Source organism: Polypterus senegalus, chromosome 4, assembly GCF_016835505.1.
Source record: "Polypterus senegalus isolate Bchr_013 chromosome 4, ASM1683550v1, whole genome shotgun sequence".
In the NCBI taxonomy this organism is placed as follows: domain Eukaryota; kingdom Metazoa; phylum Chordata; class Cladistia; order Polypteriformes; family Polypteridae; genus Polypterus; species Polypterus senegalus.
The window spans coordinates 41,287,519-41,313,100 of NC_053157.1; the positions used below are offsets into that span (position 1 = coordinate 41,287,519).

General features: G+C 38.4%; 1 protein-coding gene across 2 annotated transcripts in view; it reads right to left on the reverse strand.

The window, feature by feature from the left end:
• Positions 1-25,582, reverse strand: part of prlra (prolactin receptor a) — an 89,597-nt gene that overhangs the window by 12,724 nt on the left and 51,291 nt on the right. For both annotated transcript variants that reach the window (XM_039750517.1, XM_039750518.1), the window contains 4 exons: positions 23,310-23,442; positions 9,308-9,477; positions 6,999-7,165; positions 2,573-2,714 (listed from right to left, as the gene is read on the reverse strand). In XM_039750517.1, the coding sequence (XP_039606451.1) occupies positions 2,573-2,714; positions 6,999-7,165; positions 9,308-9,477; positions 23,310-23,442 (612 nt within the window). The remainder of the gene's footprint in view (positions 1-2,572; positions 2,715-6,998; positions 7,166-9,307; positions 9,478-23,309; positions 23,443-25,582) is intronic.

Here is a 25,582-nt window from a genome sequence, read left to right on the forward strand (position 1 = left end):
GACTGGCTACTCTAAACTGGCCCATTGTTAGTGAAAGTACAATATGTCTGTCAGTGAGTGTCACCTGTGATAGAACATAGTCCTCCACAGGATTGGTTGATGTTTTGCTTTAAATGTTGTCAGATTAGCTCCCGTACTCACATAAGTCTATTGGTATAGTAATATTCACACAATTAGACATACTGTATATAAGCAAAAGACCTGTATGTATATGGAGCAATCTGCTCTGCTTATGCTCAACCACGGCCACTAGATGGCACATGCATGCACTTTTATATTTTTTTTTGTGCTAATGACATAGATGAAGAGACACAACATCTAAACAAAGCCAATGCTGTGGCTCAACCATGTGCAAGTGAAATACTTTAGCAACGGAGGGCAAGGCTTAAAGTTTTCACTAAAAACATTGTCTATCTAGAGGTATTTTCTCAAGACAAAGATTAATAGGACTCCTATGCCAGTGATATGGCTAAGACATGTTATCGCCAGTGTCTTCTTACGAAAGCCAGTGGGGCAGCAAGCACAGGTGGGTCCACATCCTCTGCACCGGGAAATTCAGAGTTAGCTGACGCCTCTTGAAGTTCACATAAACTGCTAGGGAGTCTTAGGGTTATTTTTTGTCCCAAAGACCACATGCAGCTAGTAAATAGATAAATAATAATTAGCCGTGATTACACCTGTCTTCTTACTGCTGTCAATATCATACAATACTGAATGGATTTGTGTGTCAATTGTGACATACTGTAAATGATTCTTGCACTATACAGTATGTATGCCTGAGTCTTACCCCTCACAGCCCATTGTCATCTGTTTTTTATGCTTATAGAACTTATAGAACTGTGTCTCCATAGTGTTGCTTAGCTAAATGGGTATAATCAAGTATGAAAAGAAAGTTATGAAACTTGTAATGGGGGCAACACTGAGCCAATATTGGTTATTTATCTCAGCCTACTGTGTACATTCCCAGTATCTGGACTAGGATATGGCTCAGTTTCCATAGATCACATTTGTATCTAATCACTCCTATGGCAAGTCAATAAATATATCATCGTTAAGTACCAGATCTTATACACTAGTTAAAACTGGGCCCAGCAGATACTCATTGCATACCAGGGGCTTGACATGATTTATGATAAATTGTAAATGGAAACGGCATAGGACATTCAGGCAGCTAATGCAGAATGGGGGCCTCACTCTTTAAGTAAGGGCCAAAAATCACATGTGCTAGGACCATAGGCAGTTTTCTTGTTATCACTTCTTCAGTGTTCTAAAGTACTTTGCAGACTCAATCTAAATCAGGGTTGTCCAACTCTTACCCTAGAGAGACACAGTGGCTGCTGATTTTCCTTCCTTTCCTAATTAGGAGCCAATTTCTGGTGCTAGTTGCCTTCTTTTCCCTTAATTTTAATTGAATTGCATTTTGAGTCTCAGTGACCTTTTATTTTTCTTGGTAGCAGCCAAACAAAACAGAGATGTGAAGCGATTCAACAGATTATCATCAAAATTGAGGCATCAAACTTCAACCAATTTCACTCAAATCCATTTATGAATCAGAAGCTGATTCTTGTTGTTAATTAAATCCATTATTTAATTCCATGGCTTGTTAGTTCTTTCTTTCTGCCACAGTAGACATTTTCATTCAAGCTATTGATTTTCTTTTTTCTTACGCCACCATCTAAATGTTTTGTGAATCAAAGTATACTGATATTTCTTAGACATTCGCATTTTTTTATTTTACAGTATTGTATAATGGACACAGGTTAGCTGGTCATCTGCAGGCTCACTTTGCATCTCATTATTGTTTGATTGTTAATTACGGAAAAGAAACAATTGAGAAGTCTGAGTGTTAAAATTCAAATCAATTAAAATTAAGGCAAACAAAGTTAACAAATTAAGAAAATGGTTGGGATGAAAATCTGCAGTCACTGCAGCCCTCCAGGAGCTAAATTGGGCAACTTAAATCATCTGTGATTTAACACTTCTAGTATGTTTTTGGGTGGCACGGTAGCGCAGAGGGTAGTGCTGCTGCCTCACAGTTAGGAGACCTGGGTTCGCTTCCCGTGTCCTCCCTGCGTGGAGTTTGCATGTTCTCCCCGTGTCTGCATGCGTTTCCGGTTTCCGTCAAAAGACATGCGGGTTAGGTGCATTGGTGATCCTAAATTATCCCTAGTGTGTGTTGTGTTTTTGTGTTTGTGTGCACATCCTGCGGTGGGCTGGCGCCCTCCCCGGGGTTTGTTTCCTGCCCTGTGTTGGCTGGGATTGGCTCCAGCAACCCCGTGTGACCCTGTAGTTAGGATACAGCGGGTTGGATAATGGATGGATTATGTTTTTCCATTTAACTTAGTTGTTTTTTTTCTTGCAAACTGGTTTGGAATCAAATACAGTACAGCTTATTTTTATTTACAGTTGTATGTTCAAATGGTGATTTGGTGAAAAATAGCAATGAAGGAAAGTTTTACATTTCAAAATATAACAATTCATGCATAAATACATTGCATTCAAAAATGCTTATTACAAATTAAGCTACGTGAGTACCATTTTCATCCATAAATAGAGCTGTTCATGGGCTTACAGTGTGGGATTTGTACATAGGTGGTAGGACTCCATTCACTCCAGTAACCATGATCTGGTTTGCAGCGAACCTCCACAAGGTAAACTTCACCAGGGATCAAACTGTAAATATTGAATTGTCTCTGGTTGCCAGCAAAGTGATTCTATAAACAGAGAAGAGGGAAATTCGATTAGTTTATGAGGGGTGTAGGACTAACTGCCTGTTTGTATATTTTTCAACGGCTTTTTTTATCTTGCAGAAGGCACTTTTGGCCTTGTTTTGTCAACAACAGGTGTTTTAAGGTGAAACAGTCTTCAGTTCAACAAATGATATCTTTATTATCTTGACATAAGAAGGCTTATTGATTATAAATAGAAGACTTGAATGTTTACACTGTAGGCACATACATTACCATATTGAAACTAATATATAAAACTGAATGCAGTGACAGCTAATTAGAGGTGAAAATTGGGAGCAATTTTATCTGAATATATATAGTGAAATGATGAGAATTTATTAAATAAAGTGGTGTTTATTAATTTTAAGCTCATCAGCAAGTAGCGAGGAATCTTTAACAATACAAAACTTGCCACAATGTTGGCTTTTTCTTCTAATAAATTGTACTTATAAAACTTTTTTTTTTGGTATTGGTTTATTGTATATCAACTTCAATTCCATCTACATTCTCTGGTTTCTATTCGCTGATGGTGCATATTTTGTTTACTTTTTTATATTTCGTGTTTGAAATTTCTCAGGTCACTCTGGTTCAAATGTTCTCATGTTTAGGAGAGAAACCATAAACCATTTATGACAGTATTTATTTTCCAAACCCATTTCATTTGGTTGCTTACATTTAATGTGAGTAGTTAGGGTCCAGCATAATACCCATGATTCCCTAAAAGTTCAAGGTATTATGGGCAGTAGATCTTAATGTCCCAAATGAAATTAATATCGTGACCTATGGCACCCTCTGAACACTTTCTTTACATATGCATATTGAACACATTACTTTTAGTTGCAGGCATTTGGGCACCACATCCTTTTCCAGATTATAACCAGCTGGAATTATGCTATAATTACAAATGGGAAAACTGGCAAAGCACTCTCTTACATGCAGATTTTGTTCTAGTTTAGATTGCTGTGACAATGAAGTTGGTGTGATGTGAGAACACCATCTACACTTGTTGTCCACTACAGCACATCCGGTAACCGTCCAAGGATTATACTTCCTACTGTTGCAGGACTAATATTTTAATATCAAATCTTTTTGCTTTTTATACAATGTTACTTAGTTTCTATTATCAATAGATTTACCTGAAAATATTTTATGTAACTTTTCTTCACCTGCATAAAAGGTGCATTTTGTAATCAAATGTAATAATTTTAACAATTAGTTTGTTAAATATATACATACCTACATTAATTTTAATTTAATAATTTTGCCACAATTATTGTGGCAATGTTAGATAGAGAATATATGAAAGAAGTATAATACAGTACTTGTTACAATAAAAATAATCTCTAAATGTGTATTAACATACTTTCTCACGGTACCGGAAATAATATTATCCAGTAACTATCATTTACACCGTCAACGCATCATTTACAAAAGAACATCCATGATATTTTCTATAAATTGATTAAATATTTACATTTTTACAGTATAAGTAGGGGATACTTTTACAGAGCAGAACACACACATTCATCCCTAATAATTTGTTTGTTATCTGTTATATTTTACAATGTTGTAGTTTTGTAAGCCTTTTTCTTTTATTAATACAAAATACACCTGCACAGCTGTAATAAGACAATAAAACAAAATACCAAAATACACCCAGACTAGAAATTAAGACTTACAGCCCAATTTAATAATTTTTGCACAATGAGGTCACACTTGTAGTCTATTTAAATTCAATAATTTATAACATTAATACAGAGCCTAAAAAAGTATTTGCTTCCTTGGAAATGTTCAGACTTTATTGGTATAGAACGTTAAATCAAATTTGAATGCAAGTTGTTTTTTTTGACACAGATCAACAGGTCTGTAATGGAGCAGGGGTGCCAGCAAGCCCCAAACATGAAGTCCCGGGTTCAAATAAAGGATATTTTATTATCTACAATCCTCGGTTAAAGACAAAGCACAGGTTCTCTTTCTTCACTATACCTTACAATACATGTCCTCTCACCACCGCACTGCCCTCCTCCAGTCAAGTGTTGCTCTCCATCCTCCCACCTCCAACTTGCCTGTACAAGAGAGTACAGTCCCTTTTATTGCGGAGCCAGGAGTACTTCCGGTGCCATTGGAAGTTGCTCTGGATCATACGGAAGTCCAATACAGCTTTGAGAACATCTCCATGCAGTGTTCTCTTGTGGCACCCACAGACTCCAGCAGGGCCGCTTTGACAGGCTACATCTCCCAGCATGCTCTACTGGTTTGCGACTGGGTACCGAAATCCAGGGCTGCTGCCATCTAGCATCCTGGGGGAATAAAGTGTCTCTAGCTACATCTACTTCTGATGGACTGTCGGCCCATCCACTCTGGTCATCTCTTCTGGGTCTGGCATCTTTCTCTCTCCTGCCCAGGATGTTTGTATTTCTGCAAGTAGCCTCCCTTCTGGGTAAGGAACCATCCCCTCTCCTGGTAGGGATGCCCGTCCAACCCATGTGGCACTTACAGGCTCAAAGTGAAAACAGACCTGTGAAAAGTGATCTCAATCAGTTACAAATAATTGATTGCATAAGTATTGAAGTCAGAATTTAGTAGATGCACTTTGGCAGTCATGACACCCTTCGGTCTTTGTGTTCAGGCCACTTTGTGGATACTGCACTTTTTCTCCATTCTTCTTTATTAAACTGCTCAGGAAACTTGCATTTGGATTGCCAGTGAACAGGCTTTTTTAAGTCCAGCCACAAATTCTCAAATGGATTGAGATCTAAACTCTGACTCAGCTACATACACATTATACATTAATATCATTCTTTTACACCATTTCTATGCAACTTTGGCTTTATGCTTTGTGTTGTTGTCTTGATCGAAAACAAATTGTATCCCAGAGCTCAGGTTTCTGGCAGACTACATCAGTTCTTTCTCCAGCATTTCCCCATATTTTGCTGCATTTGTTTTGTTTTCTACCCTCACAAGCCTTCCAGGGCCTGCTGCAGAGAAACATCCTCACAGCATGATGCTGCCACCACCATGCTTGACGGTGGGGATGGTATATTTTGATAATGCGCAGTGCCGTGCCAATAATGTGCATGGTGTATGTTCAAAAAGCTCAATTTTAATCTCATAGAACAGTCTTCCAGCTGACCAGATCCTCCATAATGCCTTCTGGTAAACTTTTGCTGTAATGTCACATGTGCTTTTTAGCAGTGGCTTTCTCAATTCCAGTCTTCCACAAAGCTGCTACTGGTAAAACATGTGGGCAACAGTTCTTGTCTGCACAGTGTCTTCTATCCCAGTTACTGTAGCTTGTAGCTCCTTCAGAGTTATTATACTTCTCTTTGTGACCTTCCTCAACAGTCTTGCCACAGTCACAGTTTTTGTGGATGACCTGCTCTAGGCAGATCAATAGCTGTACCATACGCTTTTAATCTCTTAATGATTTATTTCACTCAGCTACAAGAGATATTCAATGACTTGGATATTTTTTTGTATCTATCCTCTGACTTGTGTTCTTCAATCATCTTCTCATGGAGTTGATTGGAGTGTTCTTTTGTCATCAATGTGCAGGTTAGCCACGATACTGACTCGCACAAGTTAAATATTACATATTAAGGTCCAGTCAATTTAAACCCATTGACTACAGATCTTCATTTAGCTAATTATGTTACTTTTAAAATCAATTGGCTGCAGCAGTGATGTTTAGTGAGTTTTCCCCACAGGGTGGCTGGACTTTCCCTTAGAGATAGGGTGAGGATTTCAGTTATCCGGGAGAGACTCGGAGTAGAGTCGCTGCTCCTCTGCATTGAGCGGAGTCAGTTGAGGTGGTTTGGGCATCTGGTTAGGATACCCCCTGGACGCCTCCCTGGGGAGGTGTTCCGGGCATGCCCCACTGGGAGAAGGCCACGGGACAGACCCAGGACACGCTGTAGGGATTATATCTCCCGGCTGGCACCTGGAACGCCTCGGGGTCCTCCCAGTGGAGCTGGAGGAGGTAGCCGGGGAGAGCGATGTCTGGGCTTCCCTGCTTAGGCTGCTGCCCCTGCGACCTGACCTTGGATAAGCGGTGGATAATGGATGGATGGCATATTAAGTACTTGTGAAATCAACTATTTTGTGTTTTATAGTCTGAATTCATTTTGACCACTTTTCACAGATTTATTTTCACTTTGACAATGAAATATGAAAACATCCAAGGGTTGAATACTCATCATAGGCACTGTATTATTCGTGACCTTGTAAGTCTTGACAGGAACTACAAGCTGTAGAGTCTCAGACACCCACCTCCCAGATGAGTGCCTTCTCAGGCTTTATCCGGAGCTCATACTGCAGAGTGATCCATCCTGATTTTGTATCTGCTTTTTTGGGGGGATTCCACTTCACCATTAGGTAGGGTTTTTGATCCAGTGTTGTAAACTCTGCTGTAATATTTTCTGGCTGATGTGGTTGTACTGGTAAAAATAAGAGAAGCACGTTCTTGTTAGTATAGTCCCAATAACAAAAGTATGACTGTTTTTTAGTTAAACAATGAATGTATATCAAAAGAAATTAATTTAGCGAGATAACAGTACTTAAAGTTGCATCAGGTTGCTATAGAAGACAACAGTTTTTGACCTTGCAGAAAGAATCAGCAGTTAGCAGCAGTGAGATCATTAAATCTAGAAGGTGGTCAAGAACTTGCACAAATGGCCATTGTAAAGATTTAAGATTAAAAGATCAAAGTGTTATTTGGATATTTGAATCAAATCCCACAGAAAATAAAAGAAACTTGTACTAGGTTTATAATTGTCACAAATCACCATTTGCAGAGGACCACAGTTCTAAACATCATGGTAAAAAGGCTACACTTTATCCAAAAATGAGTTCTTTAATATGTGAACATTTGAGGCATGAGCTGTTACAAGCAGCAAACAACACACAAAACACATCTCTATATGTACAGCTTATGCCTTGCTGTACACAACATTGAGGAAAATGTGTAGTTGATGTTGCTTTCCTACTTCAAAAAGCATCCCACAGACACTAATTCTTTTAACTTCTGTCTAGGAAATCTTGTGCTTGCATTTCTCTTTAAGTGTAATATCATCATGGGGGTTTCATTAATTTATACCCCTGGCTCAAGTGCATATTTGGAGACAAGAATGACCTTGTAAAAAGGAAATACTACCTAAAGGTGTCCAAAGTCAATGCTCCATTAATTACTTTATTTAAAAAGTTCAACTGCCAATGGCATGTTCCATTTAAATTAAGAGTATTTTTGAAATCTCAAAGTAAATCTGTTTTCTAAAACTTAAAATGTCTTTAGAGAAATATGATATGTTTTCTCATAAAGTTCTTCTTAAGTGAAATGATAACCGTATGTGTTGTGTGTTGATAACAAATTAAACAGTACAAAATATAACTTTCTACAGATACTAAACATGACAATTTGCACATTCTATGTGGTCACAACAAATCTGCTTAATATTCTAAATCATTTTGATATTGTTGGAATTAAGTGTTGCTACTGGGTCTTCATTGGTTTTACTTCTCACACTACTGTGCAAGTAGAAAATGTATATGTTGTGCTAAAGGATTAAAGTGTAATACCAAATGTCACAACATTTCTGGCTAAATTACGGTTCCTTGCATTCTTTGATGTAACCTTATTTAAATGTATAATCTCAAACATGGCTAATTCAGTTGCAAGAATTACAAAGCTTATACCAACAGCAGTGGGTGTAAGGCAAAAAGCAGTCCTGAATAGAGTACCGATCCAGAACAGGGCACACACATTTGCACACTCACACTGAAGCCAATTTGAAATTGCCAGTTAATTTAACCTGCACGCTTATCTGGATGTGGAAAGAAAACTGGTGGAAAAGACATGCGGGGAGGGATGTGCAAACTCCATAAAGACTACAATAAACGGGATGGGATTTGAAACCCAGACTTTGGAATCATGAAGCTTCTTATTTATTTTGTAATGTGGTACATTTATCTTTGTATTCCTAATTATTCCCATACATTAAATGAGTTGATATCTGATCAATTGGGACTATTTGCTGTTTCATAAAGAAAACAATGTGTTCTGAGAATATCACATAGACATACTATAGTTTTGGAGATTTGTAACTGCAAGTAATTTAAATCATTTGTTATGTTGTCCCTAGAATGTACAGTAGTAATTTCAAAAGTTCCAAATCCCAATACTATATTGGAAATTCAGATTTTTCTTATCCATTGCAAATCAATGACTAAGCATCCACTAATTTAGTTGAGTGCTTGGTGAATTGAAATGGCTTACTAACATTTGGTCACATAAATAAATCCATTATGCCTTTGTATTAATCCATCCATCCATTATCCAACCCCCTATATCCTAACTACAGGGTCACAGGGTTCTGCTGGAGCCAATCCCAGCCAACACAGGGCACAAGGCAGGAAACAAACCCCGGGCCCACCGCAGGCCTTTGTATTTATTTTTCAATTATTTATAGATATGTTATGCACTTTGTGACTGAATTGTTCACATTGTGTTTGGCATATTTGTGTTATTGTGACACACAGCTTAAATTCTACATTCTTATTGACTTTACAAGTGGTACACATACCTATGTAAGCCACATCCACGTACAAAGGCTCAGATATGTTGCTTCCTAAATTATTGGTTGCAGTAACAGTGATTGTATACGTATTCCAAACGGATGTGTAGGACTTGTTGAAGTAACAAGAGTTTTGACCGCCTGTCTTGTAATCAGGACATTCATAATTTTCCTGGGAACTGCAAAAATAGAAAGAAAAATTAAAAAAATATTTGTTTACAAAAACTATTACCTTTTTGAACAACACAAAATTTGTAACTTAAGGTTACTCTATATGTAATGTGTCAGAGATTTCAGTCATTGACAGTCTTAAAAGATTTTAACTGTATTATAGCCTTATTAGTATTTAAAAAGAGAGCATATCTATGAAATGCTTAAATAGGATAACATGAATGTGAACAGGACATCAACAATTTCTTATTAATTTCTTCTCATATATACAATTACTTTTCACTACTGACGTATACAATTTTCTTTTCAGAATTTTTTTTTTTTTAAAGGAAATAGAGTAATGGATAGTAGCAATATTTTTCCATCCTTACATTTTCTGCTGTTTATTTGGGTCCAGGTCATGGGAGCATCAGTCTAAGCAAAGATGCCCGGATATCCCTTTTCTCTGCCACTTTCTCCAATTCCTCAGGGGAGATATCGAGGCGTTTCCAGGGCAGCCAAGAGATATAATCTCTTCAGTGTGTCCTGGGTCTGCCTGGAGGTCTTCTCCTGGTTGGATATGCACGTCACACTGCTCTAAGGAGGTGTCCTAATCAGATGACCAAAACCTCCTCAACAGGCTACTTTTGATGCGGCGCAGCAGCAGCTCTACTTTGAGTTCCTCCCAAATGTCTGCATTTCTTACCCTATCTCTAAGGCTGAACCCAGACACAGTGTGAAGTAAACTAATTTCTGCTGCTTGTTTCTGAAGTCTAGTTCTTTCAGTCACTGCCCATGCCTCATGACCATAGGAGAGGGTATCCAGCAGTAAATCGAGAGGTTCGCCTTTTAACTCAGTGCCCTCTTCACCACGACTCATGACTACAATTTCTACATGACTGTAGATGCTGCTCTAATTAGCCTCAAACTCTTTTGGTTGGGAACTATGATTTCAGTCATGTAGGTGCAGATCCTCATCCTTGTGTCTAACCTGGTTGAAAACCACCCAAATACATGTCTAAGGTCACAGCCTGATGAAGCTAGCTGGACCACATCATCCACAAAAATCAGATATGCAATCCTGAGGTCACTGAATTGGATACCCTCCACTCCTGGACCAAGGACACCTCCTTCCTTGCAAAAACTACTGCAGATTTGCTACAATTCTTGAATTATATGTTGTGCTTGGGTGTGAATGCTAATGCTGTCATAAATCCCTGTTCTCAGCCATTCATCCGCTCCTAATTTCAGACATATTCATTCATCCACTAAAGTGGTTAGACTTAAACCTGATCGACATTGTGGTATTAGCGCCTCCTCAAAAGAATTATCTATCTTTTCATACCAACATAAATCACAATCTAGAATTGACTATGTATCTCTCAGTTGCCTTTTACTGTAATGCGTAACTCTAAACTAGTCCCAATGTCACTATCAAATCACAAAAGTAATGTAACTAATTTACATTTTCCCAAATTCCTTTACAGGGCCCAAAATGGAGATTCAAAACAACATTGTTGAAAAATGACTGGATTTGTACCCAGTTTAAAACAAATCTAGAAGATTTAATTTTAATGAGCAGAAATTCTGTCTCAGATCCCTCAGTTGTGTGGGAGGCAATTAAGAGATTCATTGAAAATTGTGCAATTTCTTTTGCTTCTCACGTTAACCAAACCAAATTAAAAAATATTTCTGTGCTTGAAAGTGAACTAGCAACTTTGGAACAATCATGCCCTCTAGTGTACGACTCTAAATTTGAATCAAAAATCTCAGCCATTAAAAGTGAATTGAATTCTTTACTGAAGAACAGACCTGAATTTCAGTTGCATAGAACTAGAACAAAAATGCATTCAACATCAGCACATTCAGGACATTATCTGGCCTTACGTTTATACAAATTTGAGTCATATGCTACAAATCCTTCCATTAAGACTAGTAGAGGAAATATTACACATTGTCCTAAGAAATTAACTCAGAATGCTGGTCCTATTACTCTAAATTATTTTACTCAGATATATCTCAACCCATAAAAAAATTAAGCTTTGTTTATCTAACCATGATATCACTACCATATTAGAATAAGAGGCCTCCTTACTGGATGACTCAATTTCTGGTAATGAGTTACATCTAGCACTATCGTCCATGAACAAGAACAAGAACAAGGAACAAATTATAGCTTTTTGGGATCAGTTATCTGAACCTTTACTTCAAATGCTTTAATGTTCCATTAATTGTTTTCAAGTCCGTCCTTGCTTCAACTTTACTACTTTAACAGAACAAGGACCCCAAGTTATTTCAGAATTGCAGACCCTCTCTCCCTTATCAATATAGATATTAAATTATTAGCTAAAATTTTAACCATTCATCTTGAAAAGGTTATTCATAATTTAGCTAACCCAGATCAAACTGGTTTTATTAAGTTTCGTGTATCTTCGGATTATTTATGCAGATTTCTCCATGTCATTGAATCTGCACCTAATTTAAAATCTCCTGCTGTGCTTTTCTCTTTAGATGCTGAGAAAGCTTTTGACTGGCTAAACTGAGAATATGTATGATCAGTCCTTCATCAGATGAATTTTGGAAATGGCTTTATTAATATGATTAAAACACTCCATGTCTCTCCTTCAGCTTTAGGGTTCTCCACTCTCTCCACTCTTATTTGCATTATTTCTTAAGCCCGTGGCTATAGCAGTCTGTAATGGTGGTGAATTTTCTCCTGTTTGCATCAGAGGCTCCCCTTATGCTATCTCGTTATATGCAGATGATATCTTTTTATTCTTGAATGATGCTCCAGCAAATACTACCAATGTCTCAAATGTGTTTAATACTTTTGGGAAAATTGCTGGATATAAGATTAATTGGAGTAAACTGGCATTGTGCCCACTGAATTTTAAATACCCTATCAATAGTACTCCCGCTAACATTCCCGTATCCAGTCAGTTCAAATATTTGGGTATAGATATATATCCATCACTGAACAAAATAATTACTGCTTTGTGTTTTGGGTCAAAATGAACATTGTTCCTCATCTGAATTTTGTCAGTGCAATGATTCCACTCTCACACCCCTTACGTTGCTAGTTCAATATTCAGCTTCTTCTTTCTAGATTTATTTGGAATGGTAGGAAACCACGGTTGAAATATACAACTCTAAGTCATGCCAAAGATGCTGCTGGCCTGTCTTTACCAGACTTTGAATTATATCATCTGGCTTCTGAAGTTCGTTCCTTGTTATCTTGGCTACATGTACTTAAGTCTTCTCCCTCTTGGTTACCACTTCAATCCTCTATAGCTAGCCCTTAAAATCATAAGTAATATTTTATTCTGCAAATTTCCCTTAAGGTCTTATAAACTCTATTTTGGGCCTGTTATGACTCACGCCATTCAGTGCTGGTGCTTGGTCGAGAAAATACCCAGGTGGCACAGCCAAACACCTATATTTAATAATTCAGCCATTTTAATTGGAAGATCACTTTCCACATTCTGTCCTTGGTTTGGGTATTGTGACACTACAGGATATTTTTAGTGATTCTAGACTCTGTTCATTTCAGGAACTGCTTGTACTCTTCATTTTGTACTCAACGTATGTACTGGTTGGGTTAACAAGTATGTACTGGTTGACATTTTTTTTGTTTGTTTTCTTTTTTACTACATTGCTATCACATCTGTTATATGAAACTTTTGACTGTTTATTTTTATGCATCCATCCATCCATTATCCAACCCGCTATGTCCTAACTACAGGGTCACGGGGGTCTGCTGGAGCCAATCTCAGCCAACACAGGGTGCAAGGCAGAAAACAAACCCTGGGTAGGGTGCCAGCCCACCACAGGGCGCACACACACCAAGCACACACTAGAGACAATTTAGGATCGCACCTAACCTGCATGTCTTTGGACTGCAGGGAACTGGGAGGAAACTGGAGCACCCGGAGAAAACCCATGCAGACACGGGGAGAACATGCAAAGTCCATGCAGGGAGGACCCGGGAAGCGAACCTGGGTCTCCTAACTGCGAGGCAGCAGCGCTACCCACTGCGAAACCACAGACTTGTACAGACTTGAAACATCTTGACACATTTAGTGAAACCTAAGCCCTGAAACCAACAATGCAGAAGTCTTTAAGAGAATGACCTGTTTAATCACACTTTCTCTACATTCAAAATATTTCCGCCCACATCTGCGCAGAACGTCATCCTGCTTAACAGCAGCAAAATTACATTCCTTTACAACACAGGACTCCCATGGATGTAACAGTACATATTACAAACCATTGACTATATCTATACTAATAAAAGGCAAAGCCCTCACTCACTCACTCACTCACTGACTCACTCACTCACTGACTCATCACTAATTCTCCAACTTCCCGTGTAGGTAGAAGGCTGAAATTTGGCAGGCTCATTCCTTACAGCTTACTTACAAAAGTTGGACAGGTTTCATTTCGAAATTCTACGCCTAATGGTCATAACTGGAAGGTATTTTTCTCCATTATCTGTAATGGAGTTGAGCTGGAATGATGTGGGGGGGGCGGAGTTTCGTGTGACATCATCACGCCTTCCACGTAATCACGTTAACTGACTGTCAACGCAGTGCGTAGAAAACCAGGAAGACCTCCAAAAAGCGCTTAAGAAAACATGCATTATATAATTGAGAAGGCAGCGAAACAATAAGAAGCGAGCGAGTGACATATACTACCATATTCATGAGTGATGCTACCTCGAAAAGAAAGCAAGGTGTAAACCTAAACTTTAAATTAAGTTCATAGACAGGCTACCGCTGGCGTTTCACATGCCCACAGGTAATGCGGGATACAAGTTTAATGAGAGGACGCAGGATATAAACGAGAGTTTTGATCACTTTGTAACTAAGTTAAAATTGTAGGTGAAGGGGTGTGCTAATGCAAATTCCGAGAGACTGTGTTTGTGGGGGATTGACAGTTAAGGCGGGTGGGGGAGTCACGTCATCATATCCCCTCCCATTCATCTAATTTTGCTCTGAGCTGAGCTCATCGGCTAACGCCGTCTTCCGAAGCAACTTTGTCAGACTGCCACCAAATACTCACAGAAAAATCCACAAGTTAATACACACGCTGTCTCTAGAGTTTCTACACACTGAATCCTCCAGGCACTGCTTACAAAAGGTCACATTGACAATCGTGTTACGTTATTTTTAAAAACTTTCCTTTTCTTAGCACAAGCACAGCTGAGAAGCTTCGATGCATGTGCTCCATAACGCGTTAAAAAATAATGCATTTAATCACACTTTGCATTACAAGCAGATTACATTGATCAGCGCATCCCAATTCATTTTACCCTCGCACCACCTTAGTTTGAGAAGAAGTATGAAAAAATATGAGGTTAACACAGAAAACAGATCACCAATTCAAGCTTTATAAATAATCGATTCGCCATCAATAATTGTTTTGGTAAAGCCATCCTCCTTCCATGTTATAATTTTTCCGCCACTAGCCATGATTAAATGAACGGTAAAAAAGTAAGAGCAAAGCGAGGGTGACTTATTTAGGCAGGGATATATATGACAGCAACACTCATGACAATGTCAATCATGGTACGTTATTATTAAAATGTTTCCTTTTCTTTTCATTACTTCTTTACACTACTTCTCGCTGCGGGCGGGTATTTTGATATATATATATATCACTAGCAAAATACCCGCGCTTCGCAGCAGAGAAGTAGTGTGTTAAAGAAGCAATGAAAAGAAAAGGAAACATTTTGAAAATAACGTAACCTGATTGTCAATGTAATTGTTTTGTCACTGTTGTGAGTGATGAGTGTTGTTGTCATATATATATATATATATATATATATATATATATATATTTACACACACACACAAACATATATATATATACATATCTATACATATACACATATACTGTATACATACATACATATATATCTACATATATACACACACAGCTATTTCAGTATCAGTGCAATACGCTGTTTGTTAAAACAGTTGACTCCGCTCTTACGTGCAATAACAAATCAAATCATTCAGTTGTCTTTGCTCATATGTCATTTTAGAGCTGGACGCCTGGCATCTTTTTTTGGCCACAAGTTCGTTTCTGTTTGGTGTGAGGTTCTGTGTTGTGGAGATTCTCAGGATGGATTGCAGGTGCTCATCAGTGAGGCGACTCCTGTGTGCTGTTTTGTTAGTCTTTATCACTGAGAAGAGCTTCTCACACAGATATGTGCTACCAAACATGCACAAGGTTCGAGCCGCATGTAGACGGACTTTTTTTGTTCTTCAAAGTCACCAAAGCGCCGTGCAAACTCAGTGCGCAATAACTCTAGCTTAGCGAACCGCTGCATTATGGGATCTGTAGTTTATTGTGTTACCAGCGCTTCATATACCCGGGCTTTAATAACAATAATACAGTATATAAAATGATCTCGGGCGGATATAATTACGCCGGGCGGATGTGGCCGCGCCCTTGAGTTTGACACATATGGACTAAATAGAACTTGAAAAGATATATTTTTCAAATGTGATCGCGCAATTCAGATAGAGTTGACGCAAGACTACAGCCTGCATGCCTCAATGAGTCATCCTCCCTCGCTCTTACTTTTTTACCGTTCATCTAATGAATACACTGAGTATGGCTTTACCAAAACAATCATTGATGGCGAATAAAGTATCCATTATTCGAGTATGTAGAGCGGGATATATATATATATATATATACATATATATATACCCGCGTATCGCAGCGGAGAAGTAGTGTGTTAAAAAAGGTAGAAAAAGAAAAGGGAACATTTTAAAAATAACGTAACATGACTGTCAATATACAGTATTTGTTTTGTGAGTGTTACTGAGTGTTGCTGTCATCAAGGATTTGATTATCATTATTTCTTTCAATCAGGTTCGTATTTGTAGGATGTGTTGTGTTCAAGTTACATTCCGTGTTTGTCAATCGTTGTAAAGATGACAGGTTTCATTCATCGATTCGTTTCTTACTGCATCAATAAACAGCTCGTCTTCTTCTTTATCTGAGACCTGACACACTGCATGCACGGGTTTTTTACACTGTCTTCCTTTAGCGGGACATTGACTTTTCCACCGTGTGCTTTGTTTCCACAGTAGCTGCATTTATGAATATGCTTATCAGACGCTTCATATTTTTTGCTGCCTTTTCAATTGTGTAATTCGGTTTTGTTCAGCTCTTTGGAACTGTTGCTTTTATCTGTGCACTGCGCCAGTTCACGTGAGCCGCTCGGTGTACATGCATCGAAGGTTCCCAGCTGTGCTGGTGCCATCTCGTGCTATGTCCATAGCTTTATTTAATGTTACCTTAGTCCTGGCACTTAAAACTTTCTCTCGCAGTTTCGCTGAGTTTGTGTCAAACACCACCCTGACCATCTCATCTTCCTCTCCATAAGCACAGTCCTTCACCCGTGAATATTTACCCGTGGCAGTTTGCTATTGGATTGCCGCTGACGGACGGCCTTATATGGGCAGGCACTAAATTACAAACGCCAGCGCAGCCTGTCTATGAACTTAATTTAAAGTGTAGGTTTACATCGTGCTTTGTTTCAAGTAGCAGAACTCATGAATATGGTTGTATATGTCACTCGCTCGCTTCTTATTGTTTCGCTGCCTTCTCAATTATATAATGCATGTTTTCTTCAGCGCTTTTTTGAGGTCTTCCTGGTTTTCTATGTACTGCGTGATTACGTGGGAGGCGTGATGATGTCACACGAAACTCCGCCCCCACGGCGTTGAAGCTCATCTCCATTACAGTAAATGGAGAAAAACCGCTTCCAGTTATGACCATTACGCGTAGAATTTCGATATAAAACCTGCCCAACTTTTGTAAGGAAGCTGTAAGGAATGAACCTGCCAAATTTCAGCCTTCCACCCACACGGGAAGTTGGAGAATTAGTGATGAGTCAGTGAGTGAGTCAGTGAGTGAGTGAGTGAGGGCTTTGCCTTTTATTAGTATAGATATAATATATGAATGACCTCCAAAGATCGCTGAGACTGTTGATATCATGAACGAGTCTGCAAAAACTGTGGTCTCCTGCCCAGCAAAAGTCGAGCAGCCAGCGCGCGTGCATAGCTGTGCCGGCCTTTGAGACGCTGACTGCGCTTCTGCCTTAAGTCAAAGTGAGCACTTTTAATTTTTTTCATCCTCCCCTGCGCTATAGCCCAGACAAGTGCAAACACGGGACCCCTTTTCTACACCACGGCAAAATAATATTAAGGCAATTCACACTTTCTTTTGCACGTGCCATCACAGCCGATTAATGGCAGGGACGTCTCACCAGTCTACACAAGACCCACCGCGACTGTCCCCAAAAGCCGATCATAAGGTCAGCGAACACATCTCTCTATACTATATAAAAGAAAAAGGCAACTTTCCTTTCTTTACACCTTTTTTCCTTTGATCCCAAACCAAAGCCTTTCTCGCTTAACACTGCAGAGGACACAAAACTAATTTTCTTTAAATGCCGGTAAGGCACATTACCAGAGGCACAAATTTGAACGTTCACATAGAAAATGTAATTTCTATACCACAGCCGTCGTGTAGCGCCTTTCAAAAGGGATCTACTACCGAGAGATGATCCATATACATTTTAGCTGCTGTTCGTTACTTACCTGTTGTGTTACACAGTCTTTAAAATGTAGTTTACCATAACCACTCCAGTAGTGCTCAATGTACCTGTACTTCTTAAAACGTTAATGTTTTACTGTTTAATAACTTATAGACTATATTTTATTATTTCTCACTTGCACTCAGTGACCAAAGCTATACACACACATATATAAAAGCTATACACACAAGTATATGTATGTGTATATATATGTATGTATGTATATATATATATATATATACACACACACACACACATACATACGTACGTACGTATGTACATACATACATACACACACACATATATATAATTTGTGTGTGTGTATATATGATGTAGATAGGTATGTATATATATATGTGTATATGTAGATATGTATATAGATATGTAGATATGAACATATGTATGTGTATATATATGTGTGTATATATATATGTGTGTGTGTGTGTGTGTGTGTGTGTGTGTATATATATATATATATATATATATATATATATATATGACAGCAGCAATCAAGCTGTGAGAAAACAGTAAAAAGGAGGCGTGTCAGGACGTTGTGGTACATTTTCTGATGCAGCTAGGACGAAAATAACTTTGTGACGCTGCCGCCAAATACACAAAACAATTACTTTGACAATCATGTTACATTATTTTTAAAATGTTTCCTTTTCTTTTCATAACTTCTTTAACACACTACTTCTCGCTGCCAAGCGGATATATATATATATATATATATATATATATATATATATATAGAGATAGATAGATAGATAGATATGAGAACAACACTCATATCAATGACAAAACAATTACATTAACAATCATGTTACGTTATTTTTAAAATTTTTCCTTTTCTTTTTCGTACCTTCTTTAACACACTACTTCTCCGCTGCGAAGCGCGGGTATTCTGCTAGTAATACATAAATTCAATAATGTCTTTGGTAGAAACAGTTCATATAGTTGAATTTCCTGACACATAAAGTCAACTTATTTTTAACAGTTTGATTGTCACTTATATGTTTGTACTGAATGTTAGAACAACTTGTATTTTTCCAGTGGCGTATTATTAATGACAATTCCAATCTGAGGAACCTGACCTAATTGCTATTTTATGATAAAACTTTTGTAAAGATCGACAAGCAGCAACAGATTTCTTAAATTATCAATATCTTATTTTGTTTTTGCCATTTTAACCTCCTTTGTGTTTACCTCAAGCATGACTCAGGACTGGAATTCTAATACTGTTAAGCTTGAGTCAGACTCAGGGTGACGTGCAATGATCTGCTTTACCGTGATAAGTCCCAATAAATCTCAGGACAGTTTCCCATGTTTTCATTGTGCCTTCCACTCCAGGGCTATCTTTGTTCTTACAAGGGTAGGTGTGGGTGGGAACCGTGAGGTTGGTGTTTTATCAATATATTATAACTAGCCATGTGCACCCAACTACATTGCACGTGTTAAAGTTGTCTGTGAAGGGCTCCCTGTTTAAACGCGGCTGCCAGTCGTGAACTGGGCCCTTTCTCGCACAGCATTATGATTTTTTATAAGGGAAACAAAATTACAAAAGAAAACCCTTGGACATTGATTCGATAGGAACGGCCTACTCAGAATCACTGTCCAAATAGTAATTTAGGTGGTGTAGGAGCATTTCTACTTCTGTCTGTTCACAGTCCGTCTCATTTTCACGACACTATCGTTTCCTCTCACGATGTCTTCTCAACCTTTCTCCAATCTTGCAGGTTGCTTTGTGGCAATCCAAACAGTAAGGCAATATACATGGATCAATGGTTATAAAAGGGGGACACATAGGTATCCAGGCTCTTTAAAGCATAAATAGGGATTACTTCACTGACATGTGAGCAAGCCACGGTACAACTGTGAGACGCGCAGCACTCGCCGGCTACAACGTAACAATAATAATTTCCAGAACGTGCTATTATATTGTCATTCATTTTACGCACTGTCTTTCTTTCATTCATATGTTACGTAGGCACGTACCTTTTATCTTCAGCAATCTCATTTTCTAACCAGGCCTCAGGAGCTAACCAGCGTAACACTGTCCACCACCCATTTCGTTATTCCGGCACATTGTTGACATCCGTGAGTAACAACAACGTACTAAACTGGAAGGTGGTCTATGCATGCGTGGAATTCGCGGACAAATAAAGATCAAGATCTAAATGAAGATCTCTTTAGTTAATTTAAAGCACAACAATTTGTTTAGTTTGAATGGCTGTGTTTTGAGGTGTGACTGGAGTACTACAGTCTTCAGTAGTATAAGCCTGGAGGAGATTCTTAACGCAATGCCTATGTTTTAGCTGTCTATCTACTGCCATCTAGTACTTCTTCTTCTAATTCATTCGCGGACAAACAAAAGATCAAGATCCAAATAAAGATTATATATAGAGATATACTTTTCTATGAGCTGTTGTAATGGTTTACTATTGATACGTTGTTAATAAAAATGTAATCACAAAAAATATTGAGACAGTATTCTGCTGCCTCGGATCATTTGGCAGCATGCAGCTTCAGACTCCCCTTACTAAGCTCCGTACTATGGGGGGTCGAGCTTTTTGCTCTGCTGCCCCACAGCTCTGGAATCAGCTCCCTGTTGAACTGAGAACTACACAAAATCTGGACACTTTTAAAGCAAATTTGAAGACTTTTTTATTTAGGAAAGCATATAACTGCTGAGATTGTAAATTTAATCTAGTCTTTTAAACTTTTCAACTTTGTGGTTATTGCTCTTGTTGTAGCACTTTGAGATTTTGTCAATGAAAAGCACGTTATAAATAAAATCTATTATTATTATTATGTGGATGTTTTTCAGTCTCCAAATACTGCATGGCATTGTGGGTAACTCAGTCCAGAGATAGTACTTGTCTACAATCCAGTTGTTGCAGACACCCATTTTCAGCAAAGTTATGAGTAGTGTTGTTTTTCTGTCAATATGAAATACCTGCATTTCACTAATAACAATGAGTATTATGAACTTAGACACCCAGTACCGAAACTGTACAAAATGTGGGGTGTATCGGGCGATAATAAAATTATGCAAAAGGTGTATGTTCTCAATCATAATATTGGTATTGATGAAGGTCTAATGTGTTACAGGGGAAAGCTATCTTGGATATAGTACATCGCATCTAAATGGGTATGATTTGGTATCAAATTCTAAATGCTGTGCAAAGCAAGCTCAGAGTACATCTGGAACTCTATAAACCAGTGAAGGGACCAAATGGGATGGCAAGTACAGTCAGTATGACATTGCTACATTATCTATGGTGTTACTGGTGGACCCGTTGCTTGACAAAGATTACTGTTTAAAGTTAGACTTTTTCTATACCTCACCTGAACTGGTTGAGATTATATTTCAAATGAAACTGATACATACGGCAGTGTACAACACTGCTGTGTTATGTACAGTGAGTCTGGTTATGTGGACATTTGTGTGGCAGAAAGGCACAATGATTGCGATCAAGTGGAAGGACAGGAAAGATGTTTGCCTCCTAAGCACTGTTCACAATGCTGCAACTGTTAGTTTTCCTGTCAGAAGAAATGTGGAAATCACTATGCCTGGTGCTGTGGTAGGCTACAATAACACAATGGGCAATATCAATTGTACAGGTCAGGAACTGTCATTCAAAAAAATCTTTTGTAATCAGCTCGAACAGTCCTTATGTGCATTGGTGACTGTTTCAAAACATATCACAAGAAGTATGTACTGTATACTATATCTTCATCATTATAGCAATGGACACTTAACATACCTTTCCTACTGTACTATGGTTCCAGTGACATTTTAGTATTTACTTGATTCTGTTACACATAAAAACATTGTTGTTGAAAAAAATTCAATTCTTTTGGTTTGTTTTTTGGGCATCCTGGGCATAATGGTTAGGAGGTTACTTGGTTTAAGGGCCTTTTCAATTATAATAGTCCTGTTAGTTGCCTTTGTTAACATTCACCTTTGTACTAATTTAATGAAACAAGAATTATAATCACATTCATTGGCACAGTATGGACACAGACATGGAATTTAACTTTTTTTTGATTAATTTAAGTTTTTTTGATTCTCCGCATGACAAACATACACAATTAATAAGTACCCACATGAAGAAAATACAAAACAGGGAGTGTAAACATATGTTTGCATAATACAAGGTCATTTAAGAAATATTGAATGAATATTGAGTTAAGCCCAAGCTATATTTAACAATACTGGAAGATATTTTTGGGGGGCAGCCTGGACAGAGACAGCTGAATAACCATTTATGATCTTTATGGCCCTGTGGAAGGAAATTATTCTTACATCAGCTTGTCCTACCATAGTTTAATCTATCTGCTTTATGACTCTGGAATAGTACAGGTCGTGTAAAGGCGGAAGAGTAATGCCAATGACCATTTTTGTAGACCTGACTACTCAGTGTAACCTTTTCTTGTTTTCTTGTCACATTTAATTACAGATTCAAACCTCACTGTGATACATGAGCTGAGAACAGACTCAATAATTGCTGTGAAGAACTAAATCTGCAGCTCCTGTAATAGATTGAACTCTCTCAGCTGTTGAAGGAAGTGCATCCATTGTTGTGCATTTTTTATAATGAAATCTATATTGATCTTCCAATTTAAGTCCTGTGAGAGTGTGAGATACACAATGATTTTTATCATAAAACCTTCTCAATAATTTGGAATATTCCACATTTTAATAATGTAATAAGTAAGTCACATTTGGTCACTTTTATTTTCATTTTGAAACAAGAGCGCTGCTTAAATTACGAGTAAGGTTTGCAAATACATTAGTTAAATTCATTGTCAAACAATCCGCATTCCAAAAGGCTTAAGTAGGCTGCTTGTTTGTAAGCTTCTTTGCCAAGTATCTGAATGTAAAACTATAAAACTGAAATCAGCCGTACTTTCCTTTTTACTTCACTGTGTATTGCTTTGCGGAAAGCCTTTTCTCTTCAGTGGCAGTTTGTTTGCTACCTAATCTCCCTCTCCGCCATACACTCTTAGTGATATACAGTATTCTGTGTCCAGGATTTATTTGGCTTGAGGAGAGATGCTAGAAGGGTTCACTCCTATCACACAGTATACAAGAAAGGAGAAAAAAGTTCACTATCTCTGTTATACAAGGAGGAATATGACATGATCATTTAGGTATTTCAGAAAATAAAGCATTTGAATAAAACATACATGTTTACTATACTATAAGAATAGGTTTAATGAGAAAAAAATGTGTCTTACCCATCTATTTTATAATGCAACGAGTACTTAGTTGTTAGGCCTCCAGTGGAGCCAGGAACCCACCAACAGGTAAAGGTCTCCTTTTCTGGTGAACGGCAGTCAGTGATTTCTGGTCTTCCGGGGGGTGTCTGGCCTATTGCAATAAGACAAATGTTTTTATTAGTTACTGATTTTCTGTTGCACAAATAACTAATATCATCTGTCTATTTTCCACATTTTTTACTGTTTGGGTTCTGATTGGGATGGTACAGAGCCTATTTTGGCTACAGTAAGTCTGGTTTCTCTAATAGTCAAGTATAATTAGCTAATGATTTGATAAAGCACCCATTCTGATTTACATACATTTCAGGAACACCCCTGCCTTTCCATGTAATTGACGCTTCAGTTAGTAAAAGCATTATACAGTGGCTTGCAAAAGTATTCAGCCCCCTTGAACTTTTCCACATTTTGTCACATTACAGCCGCAAACGTGAATCAATTTTATTGGAATTCCACGTGAAAGACCAATACAAAGTGGTGTACACGTGAGAAGTGCAACGGAAATCATACATGATTCCAAACAATTTTAACAAATAAATAACTGAAAAGTGGGGTGTGCGTAATTATTCAGCCCCCTGAGTCAATACTTTGTAGAACCACCTTTTGCTGCAATTACAGCTGCCAGTCTTTTAGGGTATGTCTCTACCAGCTTTGCACATCTAGAGACTGAAATCCTTGCCCATTCTTCTTTGCAAAAGAGCTCCAGCTCAGTCAGATTAGATGGACAGCGTTTGTGAACAGCAGTTTTCAGATCTTGCCACAGATTCTCGATTGGATTTAGATCTGGACTTTGACTGGGCCATTCTAACACATGGATATGTTTTGTTTTAAACCATTTCATTGTTGCCCTGGCTTTATGTTTAGGGTCATTGTCCTGCTGGATGGTGAACCTCCGCCCCAGTCTCAAGTCTTTTGCAGACTCCAAGAGGTTATCTTCCAAGATTGCCCTGTATTTGGCTCCATCCATCTTCCCATCAACTCTGACCAGCTTCCCTGTCCCTGCTGAAGAGAAGCACCCCAAGAGCATGATGCTGCCACCACCATATTTGACTGGGGATGGTGTGTTCAGAGTGATGTGCAGTGTTATTTTTCCGCCACACATAGTATTTTGCATTTTGGCCAAAAAGTTCCATTTTGGTCTCATCTGACCAGAGCACCTTCTTCCACATGTTTGCTGTGTCCCCCACATGGCTTGTGGCAAACTGCAAACGGGACTTCTTATGGTTTTCTGTTAACAATGGCTTTCTTCTTGCCACTCTTCCATAAAGGCCAACTTTGTGCAGTGCACGACTAATAGTTGTCCTATGGACAGATTCCCCCACCTGAGCTGTAGATCTCTGCAGCTCGTCCAGAGTCACCATGGGTCTCTTGGCTGCATTTCTGATCAGCGCTCTCCTTGTTCGGCCTGTGAGTTTAGGTGGACGGCCTTGTCTTGGTAGGTTTACAGTTGTGCCATACTCCTTCCATTTCTGAATGATCGCTTGAACAGTGCTCCGTGGGATGTTCAAGGCTTTGGAAATCTTTTTGTAGCCTAAGCCTGCTTTAAATTTCTCAATAACTTTATCCCTGACCTGTCTGGTGTGTTCTTTGGACTTCATGGCGTTGTTGCTCCCAATATTCTCTTAGACAACCTCTGAGGCCGTCACAGAGCAGCTGTATTTGTACTGACATTAGATTACACACAGGTGCACTCTATTTAGTCATTAGCACTCATCAGGCAATGTCTATGGGCAACTGACTGCACTCAGACCAAAGGGGGCTGAATAATTACGCACACCCCACTTTGCAGTTATTTATTTGTAAAAAATGTATGGGTCTTTCACGTGGAATTCTAATGAAATTGATTCATGTTTGTGGCTGAAATGTGACAAAATGTGGAAAAGTTCAAGGGGGCCGAATACTTTTGCAAGCCACTTGTATGTGGACAGTATGCTGTATTAGCATGACAGGCAAACACCAATGGTCATCCATGTTTAAAAGCAAGAGAGAAATGAAACAAAAACTAAAGATTTTGGTGTATTTTAGCAGAGGATTATAGTGGGCCGCAGGTGTGCTAGCACAAATGTTTCAAGAAAAATGTGGATGAATGGTTATGCAGGTATGTCAAGAATAGGCCACCACCATCCAGGACAATTTCCACCACTGACAGAAACTAGCATGGTTTATGCGGAGTACAGCCAGTCAGCTATTATTTGAGTGCAATAATGAAACTGAAAGAGGCATATTAGAATGTA